General features: G+C 39.3%; 1 protein-coding gene across 2 annotated transcripts in view; it reads left to right on the plus strand.

The window, feature by feature from the left end:
* Nucleotides 1-17,214, plus strand: part of Ap1g1 (adaptor related protein complex 1 subunit gamma 1) — an 87,183-nt gene extending 69,969 nt beyond the window's left edge. For both annotated transcript variants that reach the window (XM_055620963.1, XM_055620964.1), the window contains exons 14-23: nt 207-329; nt 1,431-1,520; nt 2,300-2,427; nt 4,148-4,252; nt 5,074-5,215; nt 5,419-5,545; nt 7,595-7,702; nt 7,815-7,975; nt 11,800-11,898; nt 13,129-17,214. In XM_055620963.1, coding sequence (XP_055476938.1) covers nt 207-329; nt 1,431-1,520; nt 2,300-2,427; nt 4,148-4,252; nt 5,074-5,215; nt 5,419-5,545; nt 7,595-7,702; nt 7,815-7,975; nt 11,800-11,898; nt 13,129-13,230 — 1,185 coding nt within the window. In that variant the 3' untranslated portion in view covers nt 13,231-17,214. The remainder of the gene's footprint in view (nt 1-206; nt 330-1,430; nt 1,521-2,299; nt 2,428-4,147; nt 4,253-5,073; nt 5,216-5,418; nt 5,546-7,594; nt 7,703-7,814; nt 7,976-11,799; nt 11,899-13,128) is intronic.
* Nucleotides 17,215-19,194: the final 1,980 nt, after the last annotated feature.

Below are 19,194 nucleotides of genomic sequence, written 5' to 3' on the forward strand. Positions count from 1 at the left end.
ATGGACTTGGCAGTTAGAAACACTCTTATCTTTGTTTTTTGTTTTCTTTTGTTTTGGCGTGTGTGTGTGTGTGTGTGTGTGTGTGTGTGTGTGTGTGTGTGTGTCAGTGTCTCAGTGTCTTTTCCAAAAGAAATTATAAAACTGTTTACCTGTACTTGCCAACACTGCTTGTATGCTCTTGGGTAATTGTTTTTATTTCCTTTTAGGCAGGAAGTTATGTTCGTGATGATGCTGTCCCCAACTTGATTCAGTTGATAACCAATAGTGTAGAGATGCATGCTTACACTGTCCAGCGCTTATACAAAGCAATTCTTGGTGATTATTCTCAAGTAAGTACTTGATTCTCTCTTATTTCTTGGGAAAAATACTTTTTTTCCCCTCATGTCACTAACATTGAGACATGCTTTGAACTTTACAATTAGATGATGTATAATTTAAATTAAATACTTTTTGAGGCTGTACAGTAGGTCAGTTTCTTGACTCTGTAAGCAGGAGGACCTGCGTTTTATACCTTGTACCTTTGTTTGTTTTTTATTTTTGAGTCAAGATCTCACTGTATCTCTGGTTAGCCTGGATCTCACTGTGTAGAATAGGCTGTGCTCAAATTTATAGGGACCTGCCTGCCTCTGCCTTCTGGGTACTGGGAAAATAAAGGGTGTTTGTCATCACTCCCTGCCTCTGTACTACCTTTTTTTTAAAGACATGTGTGGCATAGGCTTGTATAATCCTAGTTCTGGTGAGAAGGAGACAGGAGAATCCCTGGGGCTTCCTGGACAGCTGGTCTAGCCTGCTTGATGAAATCCGGACCAATGTGAAGTCCTATCTCAAAAACAAACAAGTAAAAACTGTGGCTGAGCTGGCAGACATTGCTAAGTAGTTAAAGCCCTGTCTGTATATGCAGACATCTTGAAAATCATGGCCGGGCTCACCAGACCCAACACGAAAGACATAAAAGTGGTATAGATGAACTAACAGAAGAGACATAGAAGTGCTATGCCCGTTTACCTGTGATTCCAGTGCTCAGAAGGTCCCAAGACCCCAGAACAGGTTGAAACAAGCCTGGTAACCATATTTGTGAGTATAGTGATCAGAAGAGTGACCCTGCCTCAATGAAAATGGTAGAGATGAAGTTAAGATGTCAACCTCAGGCCTCTACCCACACACATGCACCTATGCACATATACCCACACACATGTGTTCACATGCTTACACGCATTAGAAAAAAGTGGACAGCATCTAGGAGCAGCAGGTTGTTTTCTGGCCTCCACGTGCACTTTCACACATGTTCGTGGCACCTGTGCTTAAACCAATATATACACAAACACACTCACATCCATGTATACCTGTATATGTATAAAGACATGCAGATACACAGACATGCACAACAAAGCATTTTGGGGAGACTGAAGGCCTTGACTTTGTTTTGGCAGCAACCCTTGGTACAAGTGGCTGCGTGGTGTATAGGTGAATATGGCGATCTTCTTGTGTCTGGCCAATGTGAAGAGGAAGAGCCTATTCAGGTATCTATTGCCGCTCTTGGCTAAGGAGGGAACTCATTGTGTTTTTGATAATGGAGTAATGTTTAATGGGGAGTTGGAATTGATTCCTTGGAAGCCTATTACAGAAGTAGTATCAGGACTGTGTTTAGATATGTGCCATATCTTGAATTATTGTGTAAAATTTTAAAAAAAGATTTATTTATTATTTATACATTATTCTGCCTGCATGTGTGCCTGCACGCCATAAGAGGGCACAGGATTAAATTTATAGATGGTTGTGAGTCACAGTGTGGTTGCTGGGAATTGAACTCAGGACCTTTGGAAGAACAGACAGTGCTCTTAATCTCTCAGCCATCTCTCCAGCCCCCTATTGTGTGAATTTAAATCCATTTTAGTGGGATGGGGGATGTAATTGGGTTATAGAGTTTAGTCCTGGTTTCAGTCTCCACTACTCTATACAAATCCAAGACCACCAGTGTCTTACTCTTCTCCATAGCAAGTGGAGCTCTGTTCTCCCTTTCTCTTTGGGCAGCTAGTTATGAGGCTTGTGCTCATGTTTGGTTTTGCTCATTGAAGGGTTGGCTTTTGAGAAGGTTTTGACAACTGCCTTGAACTCTTGTTCTTTCTTCTGCCAGTTAAATATAACCTGTTCTTAATTGCCAGTGGTCATGTAAAACCTGCTTTGATCAGTGCTATAATTTAGCACAGGCTGTATGAGAGGTAGCACCCTCCAACTCACCTGACTCCCATGCTTCACAGCTCCCATTGGCTGCATGTTGTACCTTCTTTTTCCTCCCCAGGTGACTGAAGATGAAGTGCTGGATATTTTAGAAAGTGTCCTGATCTCTAATATGTCCACCTCTGTAACGAGAGGTTACGCTCTCACTGCCATTATGAAGCTCTCTACTCGATTCACCTGTACTGTAAAGTGAGTATTAAGGCGAGGCAGAGTGAAAGGGTTGTTCTGTAATGGTGTGTGTCCATGCCTATAGAGGCCCAAGGTTGATTTGAGTATTACCAACTGTCGTTCTTCACCTTAGTTTTTGAGATATGGTCTCTTACTCAACTGGAAGCTCGCTTATTGACAGGTCTGCCAGAAAGCTTCAAGAATCTGTCCCTCAGTGTCCACCGCTATAGCTCCAGGACTACAGGTGTTACAGGATTACTGGCATACCTGGCTTTCTGAAAAATATGGGTGCTAGAGAACTAATCTGAGGTCCTGATGCTTGCATGGGAGGAATCATTTTACCCACTGAGCCATCTTCCTAGCCCCTTATTCTGTAGCTCTTATTAGTAGAATATTTATTTGCTTAACGTATACAAGACCTAAGGTTGATTGCAGGCACTGTAAAAACAGGGCCTAGATCAGGTGTTTATGTTCATCCTTGACTTATATAACTAATTTCAGGCCAAGTTAGCTTACATGAGACTCTGTCTAAGAAATTTAAAAGCTTATATTGGAAAACTTCAAGAATAGACAAAAACAGGGCTAGAGAGATGGCTTAGCAGTTAAGAGCACTTGCTGCCCTTGCAGAGGACCAAGTTCAATCCCCAGGATCCACATGGTGGTTAGCAGCCATCTGCAGCACCCTCTTCTAGGCTTTTTAGGCACTGCACATACATGGTGAACAGGTGTACAGAGAGACAAAGTACTCAGACACATAAAATTTAAAAAAAAAAAAGGAATAGAGAAAACTAGAGACAATAGTAAAAAGAGTTTTCACTTACTTAGTACCACACTCTCAAAATGATCAGTTCATAGTCAATCATTTTATGTGTGTACTTTGTTCTCTCATTGCCTCACCCCTACTGTGGATTTTTTTGCAGCTAAAATTATAATTTTACAATAGTTTCTAACATTTGTGGTTTATTGGGTTTTGTTGTTGCTGTTGTTTTTCTTGCCCTGTAGACTGGACTGGCCTCAAACTCAGATCTGCTTGTCTCTGCCTCCAAAGTGCTGGGATTAAAGGCGTGTACTTGATTTATTATATTCTGCCTGCCTTGATTTATTATATTCTGAAATATTGGTGTTGGAATAAAAATCATATAAAATAAAAATGTGTGTGTGTGTGAGAGAGAGAAAGAGAGAGATTAAATCTTTAAGTTTTACTTGGTGCTATTTCAAGCAAAAGTTGATTCAGTTTTCCAGACAAAGTTAGTTTTCCTGGACTTTTTACTTCATTTTCAGTGTAAGGCTTCAAGAGAAGTATAAATTGTGTAGTGTTGAAATTGCTAATTGGATGGATTGTGGTGAACATTCTGATGGTAAAACCTTATTTTTAAAGTTACTAAGGAAGAGAATTAGTTTTTGTGGCAAAATGATGAGCACGTTTGTTTGCAGCTGCGTGTGCCGCTGGCCCCGCCCCCCCCCCCCCCCCCCCCCCCCCCCCCCAGTGCATTGAACTTAGGGCCTCACACATGCTGTGCTGTACCACAAAACTGTTCCCAAACCTCCAGCAAGTTTAAGGACGTGGAATAAATACTTAGAAATCTATCATCACAATTAGAATAAGATAAGGGAATGGTATTTTGTTCTTGAAACACTATGTGAACTAAAGAAACATAGATAACCAAAAAAACTCTGTTTTTAATATTTTTACTGCTTCATTATGAATTTTGTGTTTTAAATGTTTGATTTTATCCCACAGCCGAATTAAGAAAGTGGTTTCCATCTATGGAAGCAGCATCGATGTCGAGCTCCAGCAGAGGGCAGTAGAGTACAATGCACTTTTTAAGAAATATGACCACATGAGGTGAGCAAAAGAAACCAAGCAGTGCATGTTCCTCTAGCACCTGAGGGACTCGTCCACATCATCTGTGAAGGAGGCTCTTGCTTGTGCAGCATTCACTTGAGTTTATAACCCTCTTTAGTTTGCATTGCTTGGCTGATTTTGTTTTGTCCATTTCCTCTTCTGTATAACCTCCAAAGAAATAAATGTATTGAGCCAGATGTGGTGGGGCATGCCTTCAACCCCAGCACTTGGGAGGCAGAGGCAGGTGGATCTTAGTTCTAGGCCAGCCTGGTCTACAGAGTGAGTTCCAGGCGAGCCATAATTACATGGTGAGACCCTGTCTCTAAATAAATAAATAAAAATTATCGTGTTTTTTATTCTACCTCCTCCCACCTCATCTATAAAGTTTGCATCATTTTGCATTTTATTTGGCTAAAAAAGCAGTTATATAAATTTTTTAAGAGAAATAGCTTTATTCAAATCCCAGTACTTCTAACATTTCGGTATTTTGTTTTTTTCTTCTTTCTGTTACGTGATATCTAATTCATGATTGAAGGCTGCTAATACCTGTTGATCCTAGTCTCAACTATTAAGTAGTATGTTTGGGGATTTAGATGGACATTTTGTTTATTCAAGGTTTCTTGCCTGTTCTTAATCCAGTTGAGAATTTAGGTCGTATATGTATTCTTATAATTCATCTTCTATTTTATTTAGTGTGTGTGTTGGGTGGGGAGGGGAGCTGCTTCTCCCTATAGAGCTTCAACATTGATCTCAATAGTGATTGTTTTATGTGGGGAGTCTAGGTTAACTGCCTAGAATGTAACAACTTCAGATTCTTCTAGGTCTGCCCTACTTGAAAGAATGCCTGTCATGGAAAAAGTGACCACAAATGGCCCATCTGAGATTGTGCAGACAAATGGAGAGACAGAACCAGCTCCACTAGAGACTAAACCACCACCCTCTGGGCCACAGCCCACCAGCCAGGTAGCCTTTACTTGCTTGTCTGGGACTCCTGGTGATACTTTAGTTTCTGTAGCTTACTTCTTACATGATATCCTTTAGTGTTTTTTGATTACTTGTTATTTGCCTTCCTTAATGTAAATATTGAAAAAAAGTTTGTATTAAATATATTTTAGATGAATAACTTATGAATAAATGAAGGTGTTATTGTTGTTGTTATTATTTAGGCCAATGATTTACTGGATTTGTTGGGAGGAAACGACATAACACCTGTTATTCCAACTGCACCTACGAGCAAACCAGCATCTGCTGGTGGAGAACTTCTTGACTTGCTGGGAGACATCACCCTAACGGGTAAGGTCAGACTGGAGCTTAGATAGCAATAGACGTTGTGGGGGAAGTGATCCTGGATGCATTTTCCAGAGGAAGTCAGCTAGAAGAGTCTGAGAAGAGAGGCTAGATTCTGTAACATCTGAGGTGTAAGCTGCCATGTAATGCTCTGAAGACAATCCAGAGGGATTTCTGAAAGACAAATTTAATTTTGGAAGGATGGGTTGTTCATAGTATTTTAAGATAGGAAGAACTTGCGTTTTTATACTTGGAAAGAATGTATCTCCAGCCACTTCTGTTTTTAGTTGGTGCCTCAAAGCAGTCTCCAGGTGTCTTTCTGTTCATGGTTAGCTTTCACCAGCTGTGGACATTTGTGGTGATATGTTAGCTTACTACATATCATTCTCCCTTCCTTCTTTTATTAGAGCAACATAAGGAGAAAGGCACCCACAGTTAGCATAGTCTTTCTTGTCTTTATTCATACGCAATATCCATTTGTAAGTGTTGTGTCTCAAGAGCATCATTGAGGTGAAATTGTGTAAAATGCTGCTGAAAAGTTGGTGTCTTTAAAAGTACAAAGGAAGTGGCAGCCTGTTTGCCCTGAGTAGACAACAGCCAGAGGGTCAGAATATGGAACAGCTCTTCTTCCTCCCACCATCTAAATGACTTCCCTAAACATAGCAGGCTCCCGGGGCTCTCCTATATATCTTGTTGCGTTTTGTTTCGTTTGTGTGTGTGTGTGTGTGAGGTGGGGGGGAGACGGAGGGAGAGACAGGGAGACTCACTGTTGAGCCTTGACTTCCTAACTTTCCTGGAACTTGTATGATAAGGCCAGGGTGGCCTCAAAGTCACAGAGACGTGCTTGCTTCTGCCTTCCAAGTGCTGGGATTAAAGGTGTGCACCAACCTTGTGCACAAGTTAAATCTTAACACTATAAAAATGCAGCTTGTTTATGCCCTTAGAGTCATTTACAAATAGTCTGTTTCAGGGTTGGAGATACAGTTAGTGGGTAGAATGACTGTCTAGAATTCATGAAGCTTTGGGTTTTATCCCTAGCACTGAATAAGCGAGTTGTGGAAGTGCATACCTATTATCCCAGCATTCAAGAGGTAAAGACAGAAGAATCAGAAATTCAGGGTTATTCTTGGTTATATAGTTTGAGGCCAGCCTGCATCTGTGGAGAGGGAGGGGCCAGGGAGTAGAGCAAAAAACACCTTCAGACCCTCAGATGTCAGAACTATACTGGTAACTGAAAAGCACCATTAGTTCAAGGTCTTTAACTTTTAACTTAATTTAAATTTTTACTTTTATTTCTTTTTTGGGTATTTACTATGTAGCCCAAGCTAAGCTTGAACTAGACTCTTCCTGCTTTGGCTTTTTGAGTGATAGGATTGCCGTCTAGTATTTTATTAAAACAACAACAACAACACAGTATTAGCTGAGTATTGCAGTTCATATCTGTACTCCCAATATTTAGATCATGAGTTCAAGACCATCCTGGGCTACATGATAAGACTTTATATTAACGAAACAAAGCCAACCAATCAAGCAGCTACAGCCTTGTATGATGGATTGAGTCACCTTTAAAACTCCCTTTTTAGAAAAAAGAAAAACAAAGGATACCTTGCTGTACAGGTTCATTTCTTTAAATTGCTTGTTCATAATATGTCATACCACTTTTTATTCAGATCACCTTTTTTTTGTTTGTTTTTTGAGACAGGTTTTCTCTCTGTAGCCCTTGCTGTCCTGGACTCACATTGTAGTACAGCCTGGCCTCTGCCTCCCTGAGTTCTGGGATTAAAGGTGTGTGCCACCACTCCCAGGAGAGTGAGGTCATCTTTTTTATTGAGATATTTGTAACTTAGATACTTACCCCTTTGTTGTTATATAGTAGACTTTTCCCCTGGCATATGGTCTGTTAATGGTAAGTTCTGATGAACAGAAATTTGAACTTTTGGTTCTTCCTGTTTGGCCTGTGCTTTTTATATGTTGTTTAGAAATCCCTTCTTTAACTGAGTTTGTATTAACCACAGTATTTCCCCGAGATTGACTTTCTGTTGAAATTTGTTTTAGGTGCTCCAGCTGCTGCTCCTACCCCTGCCTCAGTGCCACAGATCTCCCAGCCCCCCTTCTTGTTGGATGGGCTTTCCTCACAGACTCTCTTCAATGACATTGCTCCAGGTACAGTGACCATCCTCACTTGAGCGCTGAGTGGTGGTTATTGAGCAAAGGGGGAGTAGTTCTGCTATTGTTAGCTGACTCCAGGATGACTGCTCTTCCTGTATTTCCGAAGGCATCCCCTCCATCACAGCGTACAGTAAGAATGGCTTGAAGATAGAATTCACCTTTGAACGGTCAAACACCAATCCCAGCGTAACAGTGATAACGATACAGGCCTCTAACAGCACTGAGCTAGACATGACGGACTTTGTTTTCCAGGCTGCAGTACCAAAGGTATCACAGTGTCTTCTCTGCCTTTTCTTTTGATTAAAAATTAGCTAACTTTGTTTCGTGCAGTTGGTGAAGAATATATTTAATGTTTAGAGAGTAAAATTTCGATTTAACTTATGTCAGCAGTGTTATAAAACATTGTGGTTCATTGAAGCATGTCATTTTAGTCAATACTTTTATTTTGTTGTACTCTTTAATTTTTTAAATATATTTGGGTCAGTCTCTGTAAATGTATGCTCTTTGTCTCTGTCTGTTGTCTATCTGTCCATCGAGGTCAGAAAAGGGTATTTGATCCCCTGGAGCTAGATCATAGCTCCATGTGTGTGTCTGTGTTTATTTGTGTGTGTGGTGGCATAGCATTTGGAAGGAACAGATAGGAAGATTGCCATAAATTCAGTGCCAGCTTTGTTTAAGTAGTGAATTTTAGGCTAACCAGTGCTACGTACATAATAAGACTTCTTTTCTTTTCTTTTTTTCCTCTTTCTTTCTTTCTCTTTTTCTCTCTCTTTCTTTCTCTCTTTCTCTCTCTCTTTCTTTCTCTTTCTCTTTCTCTTTCTCTTTTTCTCTTTCTCTCTCTTTTTCTCTTTCTCTCTTTCTTTCTTTCTTTCTCTCTCTCTTTCTTTCTCGCTCTTTTTTCTCTCTCTTTCTCTTTCTTTCTTTTTCTTTCTCTCTTTCTCTTTCTCTTTCTTTCTTTCTCTCTTTCTTTCTTTTCTTTCTCTCTTTCTTTCTCTCTCTCTTTCTCTCTTTTTCTTTCTCTTTCTTTCTTTCTTTCTCTCTTTCTTTCTCTTTCTCTTTTTCTCTTTCTTTCTTTCTTTCTTTCTTTCTTTCTTTCTCTCTCTTTCACTCTCTTCTCTCTCTCTTTCTCTCTTTCTCTCTTTTCTTTCTCTTTTTCTTTCTCTTTCTCTTTTTTCTCTCTTTTTCTCTCTCTTTCTTTCTTTCTCTTTCTCTCTTTTTCTTTCTTTCTCTTTCTTTCTCTCTCTTTTTCTCTCTCTCTTTCTCTCTTTCTCTCTTTTCTTTCTCTCTCTTTCTCTTTTTCTCTCTTTCTTTCTTTCTTTCTTTCTCTTTCTCTCTTTTTCTTTCTTTCTCTTTCTTTCTCTCTCTTTCTTTCTCTCTCTTTTTTCTTTCTTTTTTCTTTCTTTCTCTCTCTTTCTCTTTCTTTCTCTCTCTTTCTTTCTTTCTCTCTTTCTCTTTCTTTCTTTCTTTCTTTCTCTCTCTTTCTTTTCTTTTTCTCTTTCTCTCTCTCTTTCTTTCTTTCTTTCTCTCTCTCTCTTTCTTTCTTTCTTTCTCTCTCTCTCTTTTTCCCTCCCTCCCTCCCTCCCTTCCTCCGTCCCTCCCTTCCTTCCTCCCTCGCAAAGGGCTGGAGAGATGGCTCAGTGGTTAAGAGCACTGTGTGTTCTTCCAAAGATTCTGAGTTCAATTTCTAGCAACCACACGGTGGCTTACAACAGTAATGAGATCTGGTGCCTTCATCTGGCCTGCAGGCACATATGTAGGCAGAACATTGTATACATAATAGGTAAATAAATCTTTTTTTTTTTTTTAAGTAAACCAAAAACTAGGATTAGAGAGAACTGAATTTGCCATGTGTTAAGTTAATTCTTGAGTATTGACCTAGGTTTAGTAATATAGTACTAAATATCCGAAAACACAAAAGTTAACTTAGAATTAAATGTTAATTAAGATAAGAGACTATTTGGTAGCTAGTCACTAGATTAGAGTTTTAAAAAATTTAAAAACTATAGATATTTTAAACTTTTAAAGTTACTTTTACTGATGTTGTATGTGTCTGTACATGCATTCATGTGTGAGAGTGGGTAAACGTGTCATCGTGTGTAGAGGTTGGAAGAAAATGTTCTACCATGTGGGTTCTGGGGAGTGAACTGTAGTCATCCGGATTGGTGGCAAGCTATTTCCCCAGCCTCAGAACATTTCGTGTCTTGATACCTGAGTGAGAGATGCATTTCTTCCCCATCAACCTCTGGTTACTATTGATATAATGACTGTTTTGTTAATTAAGGTATTTAAAAATAACTAATTAATTAATGAGTAATTTTAGGAATATTTACATTTGTTTTTGAATGCTGAGAAAAGCTTAATGATGTTTAGAATGAGCAGAGTACAAAAATTTTCTCTGAAAGACAGTGATTCGGGCTGTAGACAATACATACATAAGGGAATGAACCTTTTTTGACATATACAGTATACAATATACATTTGGAAACTGAAAATGCTTTATTGTTGTTACTGCTATTTTTTAAATCTTTACTCATAATTTTTATAGCCCGTATATGGGGTTTATGTGTTTTTAAAGTTCTGTGATATAGTTATATCATTAATAAATCCTAGAGCTGTTCTGTTTTGATCTTAGTACTAGTTGTTTTATATGAATTGGTTAATTCCTGTTTCTATTTCTATATTTGCAAAGAGTGGTGATAATGGTAGTTTCTTCTTAGTGTCACTTTGAAGAATGAATGAAGTTCTCATGTTGGATCCAACTGGAAGCACTTTTCTTGTGTTCAGTGGTCAGGAAATGTCAGTTGTTACAACTTAGGGTTTTAAAGTAATTACATTATTTGGCTTGGCAGCATCACCTTTGAGTGGTCTTTTTTTGGGTTTTAAACTGGGTGTTGCATTTTGTTTATGTATCTTGAGTATCAAAATGCCATATTTCATAGATTGTGTTAAAATGTCTCTGAAATTGAAGTGCAATTTGAGCTTGTTATCTTAAAGCTGAGGATGTAGCTCTGGTGGAGCATTTGCCTAATATGTGCAAGGTTCCAAGATTGATTACTGCCTCCCCATGCCATAAAAAAGTAAGCTTGCTAGCTTGTCATAGTTTAATGGGCAGCTTCTTTCTTTCTTGGTGCTATATAAAATAACTATTTGGATCATAGTTGATAGTATCTTAAATGTAATGAAATTTATTAGTAACTCCATTTTTGCCTTATATAATTCTTTTTGGCCGTAGAATTATAAGTGAGACCCAAGATGATAAGCCTGTGCTTTGAGTTTGACTTTTTCCTTTTCTAATATTTGAGCTTATGAAAAAGCTCCCCTGTTTCTCAGGAAAGGGTTTTTAGAGTATGGCTTACCTATCTTGCTTAAAGCACTTTCTTGTTTCATCTCTGTAAACAGAGAAAACCCTATTCACATTGAACAAATTATGATATTTGGCTTATCTTGGTCTTTTGCTGTTTGGGCTGGTTCTGCATGTACCTTTTTTTAGGGCCTTGTGTCCTGGTGAAGCAATGCTGAATGTTCCACTTATATTTTAATGGCTGCCTTTTTCAAGCCTTTTCTTTACTTCTCTTGTAGGGCAGGTATGGCATACCTTGGCATGTTCCACATTCTTCAGGCTTTAGAAAACAAAAGTACAAGTCCCTGAGGCCTAGCTATCTGAACTGACAACTGTAGTTAGTGACTAGTATGTTGGTGTATTATACTTGGAAAACATTTCTTTCAGGTCCTTTTTGGCTTTTTTGAGGCCACAGGCATCTAGCCTTTACTTGCATAGTTGATCAGTTACTACTAAGCAGAGTTTTCAGAACAAGAATTGGTTACCTTTTGAAAAGTGATAGTCTAGAACTCTCTTCTGCTAGAAATTTGAAAGTGGCATCTCTTAAGTTTTCACAACCGGAGACCTAACAAATTCATTGAGTGACTTTCTGCCTCTGTACTATGGGTGGGTGTCTGAAAAACAAGCACTGGGCAAAACTTGGAGAAACCCATGACATGACCTATCTGCTGGGTGTTTGACTTCGTACTTGCTGACTTCTTTGACCTAAGACTGTTGCTTTTTCTGAAGAGTGCCCTTTGTCCCTCTGTAGACATTCCAGCTGCAGCTTCTGTCTCCCAGCAGCAGCGTTGTCCCAGCATTTAATACAGGCACCATCACACAAGTCATCAAAGTTTTGAACCCACAGAAGGTGAGTAGCACATTTGAAACAGATCTCTTTATAAGGTTAAACTCATTTTCTGCAATAAACCTTTGCTTTTATTTCTCTGTTCTATTTGATTGTTATTTTCTGACTCATAGTTAGAGAAGAGATCTAGGAAAATGCCTGGTCTAACTTCCTTGTTCTTTTGTAGAGATAAACCAAGCCCAGGGACATCAAATGGATTAGTGACATTAAAATGCAACTAAAAATTCTCTATTGTGAGGATTAAAGGTATAGTTTTGAGGATTTAACAAAAGTTTAAATCAGAGGTAAAAATCATTTGTCAAATCAAAATCCATTTTTTTTCTGCTGTAATTACTAAGTGTGGTTTGAAAACTGGAAGCATTTTAAGTGAAGCAGTTAAATAAAAGATAGCATTAGATACCAATTTAGCAATAGTTTCACTATATCTTTTAAAGAAATTTTACGTAATAATTAACTGTCTAATTTTCAGAGAGTTTTTGAAAAGTTTTTTTTTTTTCCCCTTGAAAACTCTATGGTCATTACTTTGCCTTTTCTGTTTTGATCATGTCATTAGTACAAACAAGCACATATTATTTTCATCAGCTGATACATGGAACAAAATGTCTTAATGTATTAATATTTGACATTTGCCATATAAAATAAAATACACGTAAGACTACTCCTGTTACCTGTGCACCCATTTTTTTTTTTTTTTCCTTTATGCTTTGGGAGTAGAAACATTGATGTTGGTGTTTACCACAGCCTTTGTAAACCAGGCAGCAGGTGACCCAAATGTAAATCATGTGGCAGCATGTTCCCTCATTTTATAGAGTCTTGGATTAAAAGTTAAAACTTTTTGCTACCCTCTCAACTCATTCCCAGTGTTAAGCCTGTTACTCTAGACATGCATGTTCTCTTCTTTATGGCCTTGATGATGACTCCAAGGCTCCAATTTAGAATGATAGGTATTTTGGCATTGACTGTTTTTCTGTGCCACTTGAGGCAGCTTTGCTTTGACGTACCTTATTTACCTTTAGGATTAAATATATTTGTGGAGCCAGGCATGGTGGTGTGTGCCTGTAGTCCTCAATTCCTGGGAGGTTGAAATCAGAGGATCACTTAGAGCCCAAGGGTTTGGGGCTAGCCTGGTCATTGTAGTGGAACTCTGTTTCCAAGAAATAGTCTGTTTATAGACTGGAGAGATCGGGAGATTTTATTTCGGTGGATTAATTGATGGTTCTCTTTCCCTTTTAGCAACAGCTGCGAATGCGGATCAAGCTCACGTATAATCACAAGGGCTCAGCAATGCAAGATCTGGCAGAAGTGAACAATTTTCCCCCTCAGTCCTGGCAATGAGGGTGCAGCACCATTCTCATTCTTATCCCACTCAATCAAAGGAATTCTGGGAAGGAGGTTGTGATTGCTGGCAAGTCCCCCCAACTGTACCATGGGCACAAGGAGCTGAGAGAACTGTTGAGGAGGGTTTTCCTCAAGTTACTGCTGACCTTGAAGCATCAGTAAAGACTCATGTCCTCTCCTCTGCTGTTGAGGCTGGCTGCTTCTGGAGGCTACTTTGCACTCTCCCTCCTTTTCTCCCTTTTCCGCACTTCACCCCTCCTACAATTGCAGCCAGAGTCAACATTCTCTGGACCACTAAAGCAATCAGCAGCTGGTCTGGAGGAGAGGACTAGAATTCATGGCAAGAAAACACTCACTCTGTCTCTGCAGCAAAGAGTGGCCCCTTCTTTCTACTGTTGTGTCTCTGTGGACTGGGCAAGGTGGGGTGTTTATTCCTCACTAGCTGGTTACCATCGAAAGGCGCTTTTTACATCAGGCATTTGAAATGGAATTATAACAATGGACATAAGGGAGCCCTGTCCTTTTCTGCTGGTTCTCCCAATGTTTGAATGAGGCATTAGGCTCCTGGCAGCCTTTTCTGCGCATTGCTGTAAACACACAGACACACATGTATGTATGTATGTTATATAAAAAAAACTGGTTAGACCTTGAGAGGTTGTTTGTAAACACTGGACAGATGCAGTTCAAAGAGCTTTTGTTGAAATTTGGCATGAAGGATATGGTGCTCTATTTGTAATAGAAACTTCCAAGGCTCTTCCAGCTCCCTTTTCTCTCCGTTCTTTAGCTGTAGTCATGAGTTCTCCATGATTTTCAAAATCAGTTCCCCTCAAAGTGCAAAGTGGACACTTTCTAAAAGATACATGAATAGTTATTAATGACCTTATTCCCACCAATGTTTCTCCCAAGCCTGTCACTTGCTTGTTTGAGCAGTGACAAATGGGTCTAAAGAGGAGTTTAGTCTTAAGGAGCAGACTCTCATAGAACACCATGACCCATAGGAAGAGCAGTACCAGACTCAGTCTGGAGCACACTGGAGTCAGCTTATCCATTGCTCCAAACCTCCCTTTTAATTTCTTGAGCCTGGCTTGGCCCTTGGCATTCCGTTTGAATTCCTTCTTCTAACTGGAACATTTGTGTTGTATCTGTAACACTGGCACTGAAATAAAGACCACACGGTTAAAATCTTTCCTACATTGTACTTTATGGTGTTGAAATGAAGCCTTGTAGCTTCCTTGCCCCCTATATGAGAGTAAGCCTTATGGTCAGCATAGGGTAGGAATATCCTTTCCTGAGTATGAGAAATTGGTCTCTTGAAAGAAACCAATCTCATGGACATCTGCATTAAAGATTGGAGGTTTTTAAACAGAGTGCCGAGTGCTTCTTAGAAAAGACCCTGATGTTACCAAGCCTTTATGTTGACTTGCTGGAACGAGGTAAAGGTAACTATCTGTGGTACACGTTGAATGTACTGTGTACGTTCAGATATTCAGGCACCATGTCTAATATACTGCAGGAGAAAGAAAAAGTGGGGCCCCCCTTTGCTTTTAAAGCCTTTGCAACTGTTACTGTATTGTGCAGTAAAATACTTTGGCTTCAGTTTTAAACCTTGATACAATCTCCTTTTCTCCCTGCTCCATTTCACCAAGCCTTTACTTAAATCTTCAGTGTCTTGTCAAACCTAGCTCTGTATCAGATGCTAGACTATTCCTAACATGACAAGCTGGAGTTGAAATAAAGGCTCCAAAAGGGAAAGTTTCTGGTCTTAATAGTCTTTTAAGAGCAAGATTTACCATAACTCACTCAACTGGGTAAATGCACAGTTGAGTTCCAAACAGGATATTTCTCCTGTGTTCAGCAAAGCAAGTGTGGACGTGTGCAAACTTTAGACAGCTGCTCTGCCTATGCAGTGAAAGCCTTTAGAGTTTCCTGCAGATGGATTTCATTGGTTGGATATTTAATGCTGTGAAAAATGATAGGATTAATGCTGTATTGGTGGATTTCTTGAATAGAATTTGTCTTAACATTCCTTTTTGTGTGGAGGCTTTATTTTCTCCCTTACATTGTAGCTAACCAGCTCAGGTTTTTAGTTGCTTTTTGTTGTTGTTGTTGAATTGAGTTGAATCTGAAGAAATCTGCTCAAGACCAAGAGCTAGCCGGTGGAGCTGGAATACCTCCACTGCTGACAGAGCATCTGCCTGGGTGATGAGTTTTGAGGTAGCATTTATAATCATCCATGGCTTCATCAAGAAGGAATAAAAATATCATGGCCTTAACACAAAGGGTGCTGTGTAGATATGAATTCATTTGGGAGACAGACGGCCTGAGCACCACACTGACGGACTAGCAGCCAGATAACTGCCTAGGATACTGATGGTTGGCAAGACTGCTCCAAGTGATCGGATCTTTGAAAGCTTCAGCGTGCCTTCTTAGCGTCTAGGATCAGCGTTAGTTACCTTCTCACTTGGGCTTGCAGCTTAAAGGAGAGATCTCTTCATCTCTGTGAATGCTTGCACATTTCAGTCATTCCTTTCCCACATGTAACCCTTCAAGAGGAAACAGATTTGGATGGATTTGACAACCTCAGAGCCATTGTGAAGAAAGTGATTTCTGTGACTTCTGAATAAGCCCAGGGTAATAAGCAGTGAGCCCCACTTACTGACAATTTCATACACACTTGTACCTCATCATCATTGCCTTCTTTGAGGAGTAGTCTTATGTCATCCTTTCCCACCCCAGGGTCATCCTAAGGGAGAATTCCTCTAAGTAATCTCAGAAAACTGTAGACGCTTCTCCCATAATGCTTTGGTGCTGTTATCTTGATGGTTTAGGGAGTCACGGAAGTTTTCTGCTGTGTCTATATCATCTGTTAACTTCGAGGTCTTTTTTCATTTAAAGCAACATTCCTCAGTGTAACAGTGCAGATATTCCTTAAAAACAAAGGCTTTTAACCTTTGTTTGTCTCCCTCATATATGAAAATAGACTTTTAAAACTGTCAGCACTGTTAGTTTCTTCCATAACAACATGCTTTCCATTTCTACGTTCTTTTTGAAAAAGTTGGAAGTTAGGGAATACTGCTTTTGTAGTTCAACTTCATTATCCTCTACATTGGAATATATTTAGGCCATGAGAACTAGGGGAAGAAGGAGTTTGAATGTGTATTTTTTTTCCTATTGAATGTATTTTAACAACAGTGTCCTAAACTGAGAGAAAACAACAACAACAAAAAATGCATATTCACAAACTTTGTGGTTGGGAGGGCTGTGTAAACTGATGTATTTGTCAGTGTGGGTATGGGGGAAGATCACTGAAGATGGCACAGGAAGTTCTGAAGTTTAAAATACTTCTGACCAGCTTGGGCTCGGGAGGGTGGGGCTGTTCATGCAAATGAAAATGGAAACCTTTTTCAAGCAATAGCAGTGAGTGGGTCTCATGGACAAGGTTCCATTCCCAGAACCTGGAACTCTTGAACAGAAGAAAATGCTGAAGTGGCTTGAAGCAGTTTGAGCAGTTGCTTCTTGATACTGGCTTCAAGATGGATCATTGGAGACTTTTACCCCCTAAGAACCTGCATTTGCGCTTTGTGTGTTTTGTTTTTATTTTTATTCGGGGACCTCATAGGAAAGGGCTTCTGAAAACTCTTTCCTTTGTGAACTCCCACTGTGTTCCTGTAAAGTCCTTTTTCTTTCACTATGTTGTAAGTTACATTTTCATTAAGCCCCATCACATCTTCTTTACTGTAAAATTATTAAAAGGCTGTTTCCAAGTGGGACAGCTAATGAAGTTCTAATTATTGCAGACATATTTTTGAGATGTAAAAAAATTTAAAATGATATGATAAGTCTTGAAGGCGAGTGAGGAATAAAATGGATGTAAACATTTACATGGGATGCATTCGAATTCTGCTGTGTGTATTGTCTTTTGGTTGAAACAAATTATGAACAGTGACTAATAATAAAAAGTCAATACTCAATGATTTAAAATTTGCTGCCTTGCTTTTTACATGTGAATTAGAAGCCTTGGGTGAATTCTTACTCTAGACCGAACCTTTTAATGTTCTTTGTGCAGAAACCACACCAAGAGAAGAAACAACATTTTAAAACCTTGTAAATGTTATAGGCAGCGAAAATCCTAAAAGAGCAAGTGGTCATTTAACTGGAATGCAATTACAATCAAGTTTGTTTTCTCCACAAAGCTAAAAAGCCACTAAGATGAAATATGTGTTAAGGACACTCATGTTTAAAAGTTAGGTTTCGTGCTTTGTTTCCTCGGTTGGTTTTGGTAGGTTGTTTTGGTGACTCGATAGAGAAAAGCCTAATTACCCAAATGATTTACATCTCATGGCTTATTCTTTTTTATGTGTGTGTATAGGTAGGTGTTGCTCTAAAGGTGATGGTGTCGTGTTCCTCAGGAGCCATTCACCTTTTTTATTTGAGACAGGGCCATTCACTGGGACCTGGGGTTCCCATTGGACAGGGTTGGTTGGCTAGCAAGGCCACCAGTCTCCACATCCCTCGTGCTGGGATTATATCAGTGCTGCCTTCTGGGAATTCAGGTCCTCACGGTTGCATGGCACATTATCTTCCCAAACTTATATGTTTTTTGCTGAAGGTTGAACACTTTTGGTTTTCTGTGAATTCTCATGATCCCTAATATTCCCTTAATTGAGAAATGAGAAGATACGACTGTTTGTAGCTTGAAGAGGAGAACGGTGTAATCCTTGGCAGGCTATCTCCTTTATGCAGCAGTGCCTTTTGGCATTGGTTGATAACACTATGAACTTTTTCCTCTACATGCCAGAGTCAAAATTCGTTTCTGTATTTAAATTCAGCTGATGTAAATCTAAGTATAATTAGGTGAAAATAGAAAAGCTATAGTTTAGCCAGTAAACCGATGCTAGACATTTACTTAACAGTACAATGAATTGTGTACAGGCTTAAACATTAATCCAGAAGTACAAAATTAATTTTAATCACCTGAATGGCTTTTTATTCTGTGATCTCCCCCAGTTCAGCTGTCTCTATGTGAAAAAGTGAAAATGTTCAATGGGCTAGAGGTGCAGTTCAGTGGTAGAATGTTTGTCTAGCTTGTATGAAGCCCTGGGTTCACTTTAGAAGAAAGACGAGACATGTTCAAGAAAAAATTCTCCCAAACTTTGAAGTCAGATAAACAGTGGAACCAGAATACAGAATGCCTAACCCTGCTTATCCTGTGGTAGCGTAACAGTGGATTTGGGCCTAAAGAGGACTTTGTAATCAGCAGAAGACCTGGAACTAGAAATCAGTAAGTAGATGAAGTCCTGGGCACCTCTACCGAAGTCTGATGTTGGCTTTCTTTCTCCACAGTGTACTGAAGAGGCAGTGTGTGTAGAGCCTCAATAGAAAGGAAATGGAGAGGGATTCTAATGATTCTTTGCCTTGGCCTGGTGTGTAGTGAGGAGCCTGCAGTGAGGGCAGATTTTCCTCTTTTCTTTTCTTTTCTTTTCTTTTCTTTTCTTTTCTTTTCCCTTCCTTCCTTCCTTCCTTCCTTCCTTCCTTCCTTCCTTCCTTCCTTCCTTTCCTTTCCTTTCTTTTCTTTCTCTCTCTCTCTCTCTCTCACATACACACATTTTCACACATACATAAATCCCAAAGGAATTTATTTTGAGGGTTAGTTTCAGCTGTTACATAACACTTGGCATACATAATGCATGTTGCCTTGAACTGGGGTTGAGCACCCGTCGTGACCTTTGTAACAGTATGCTATGTTAACAGCAGTACATAATTTGAAAAGGAAACAGCAGCTGATTATTGCTGATGAGCTGGATCTGAAGTTATGGGGACCTTTAAAGGTAGCTGCATATAAAAACTGTTTCCCTGAGGCATTTGGGCCAGTGCCCTTGGGGTATTTCTTTTGTAAGTGTGAAGTAGTAAATACTATCTTTTAGCATATAGAATTATTTTGAATAGATGGTGTAGGCTACT

This window comes from Psammomys obesus, unplaced genomic scaffold (genome assembly GCF_907164565.1).
Source record: "Psammomys obesus unplaced genomic scaffold, mPsaObe1.curated_primary_1811, whole genome shotgun sequence".
NCBI classification, from domain to species: Eukaryota; Metazoa; Chordata; class Mammalia; order Rodentia; family Muridae; genus Psammomys; species Psammomys obesus.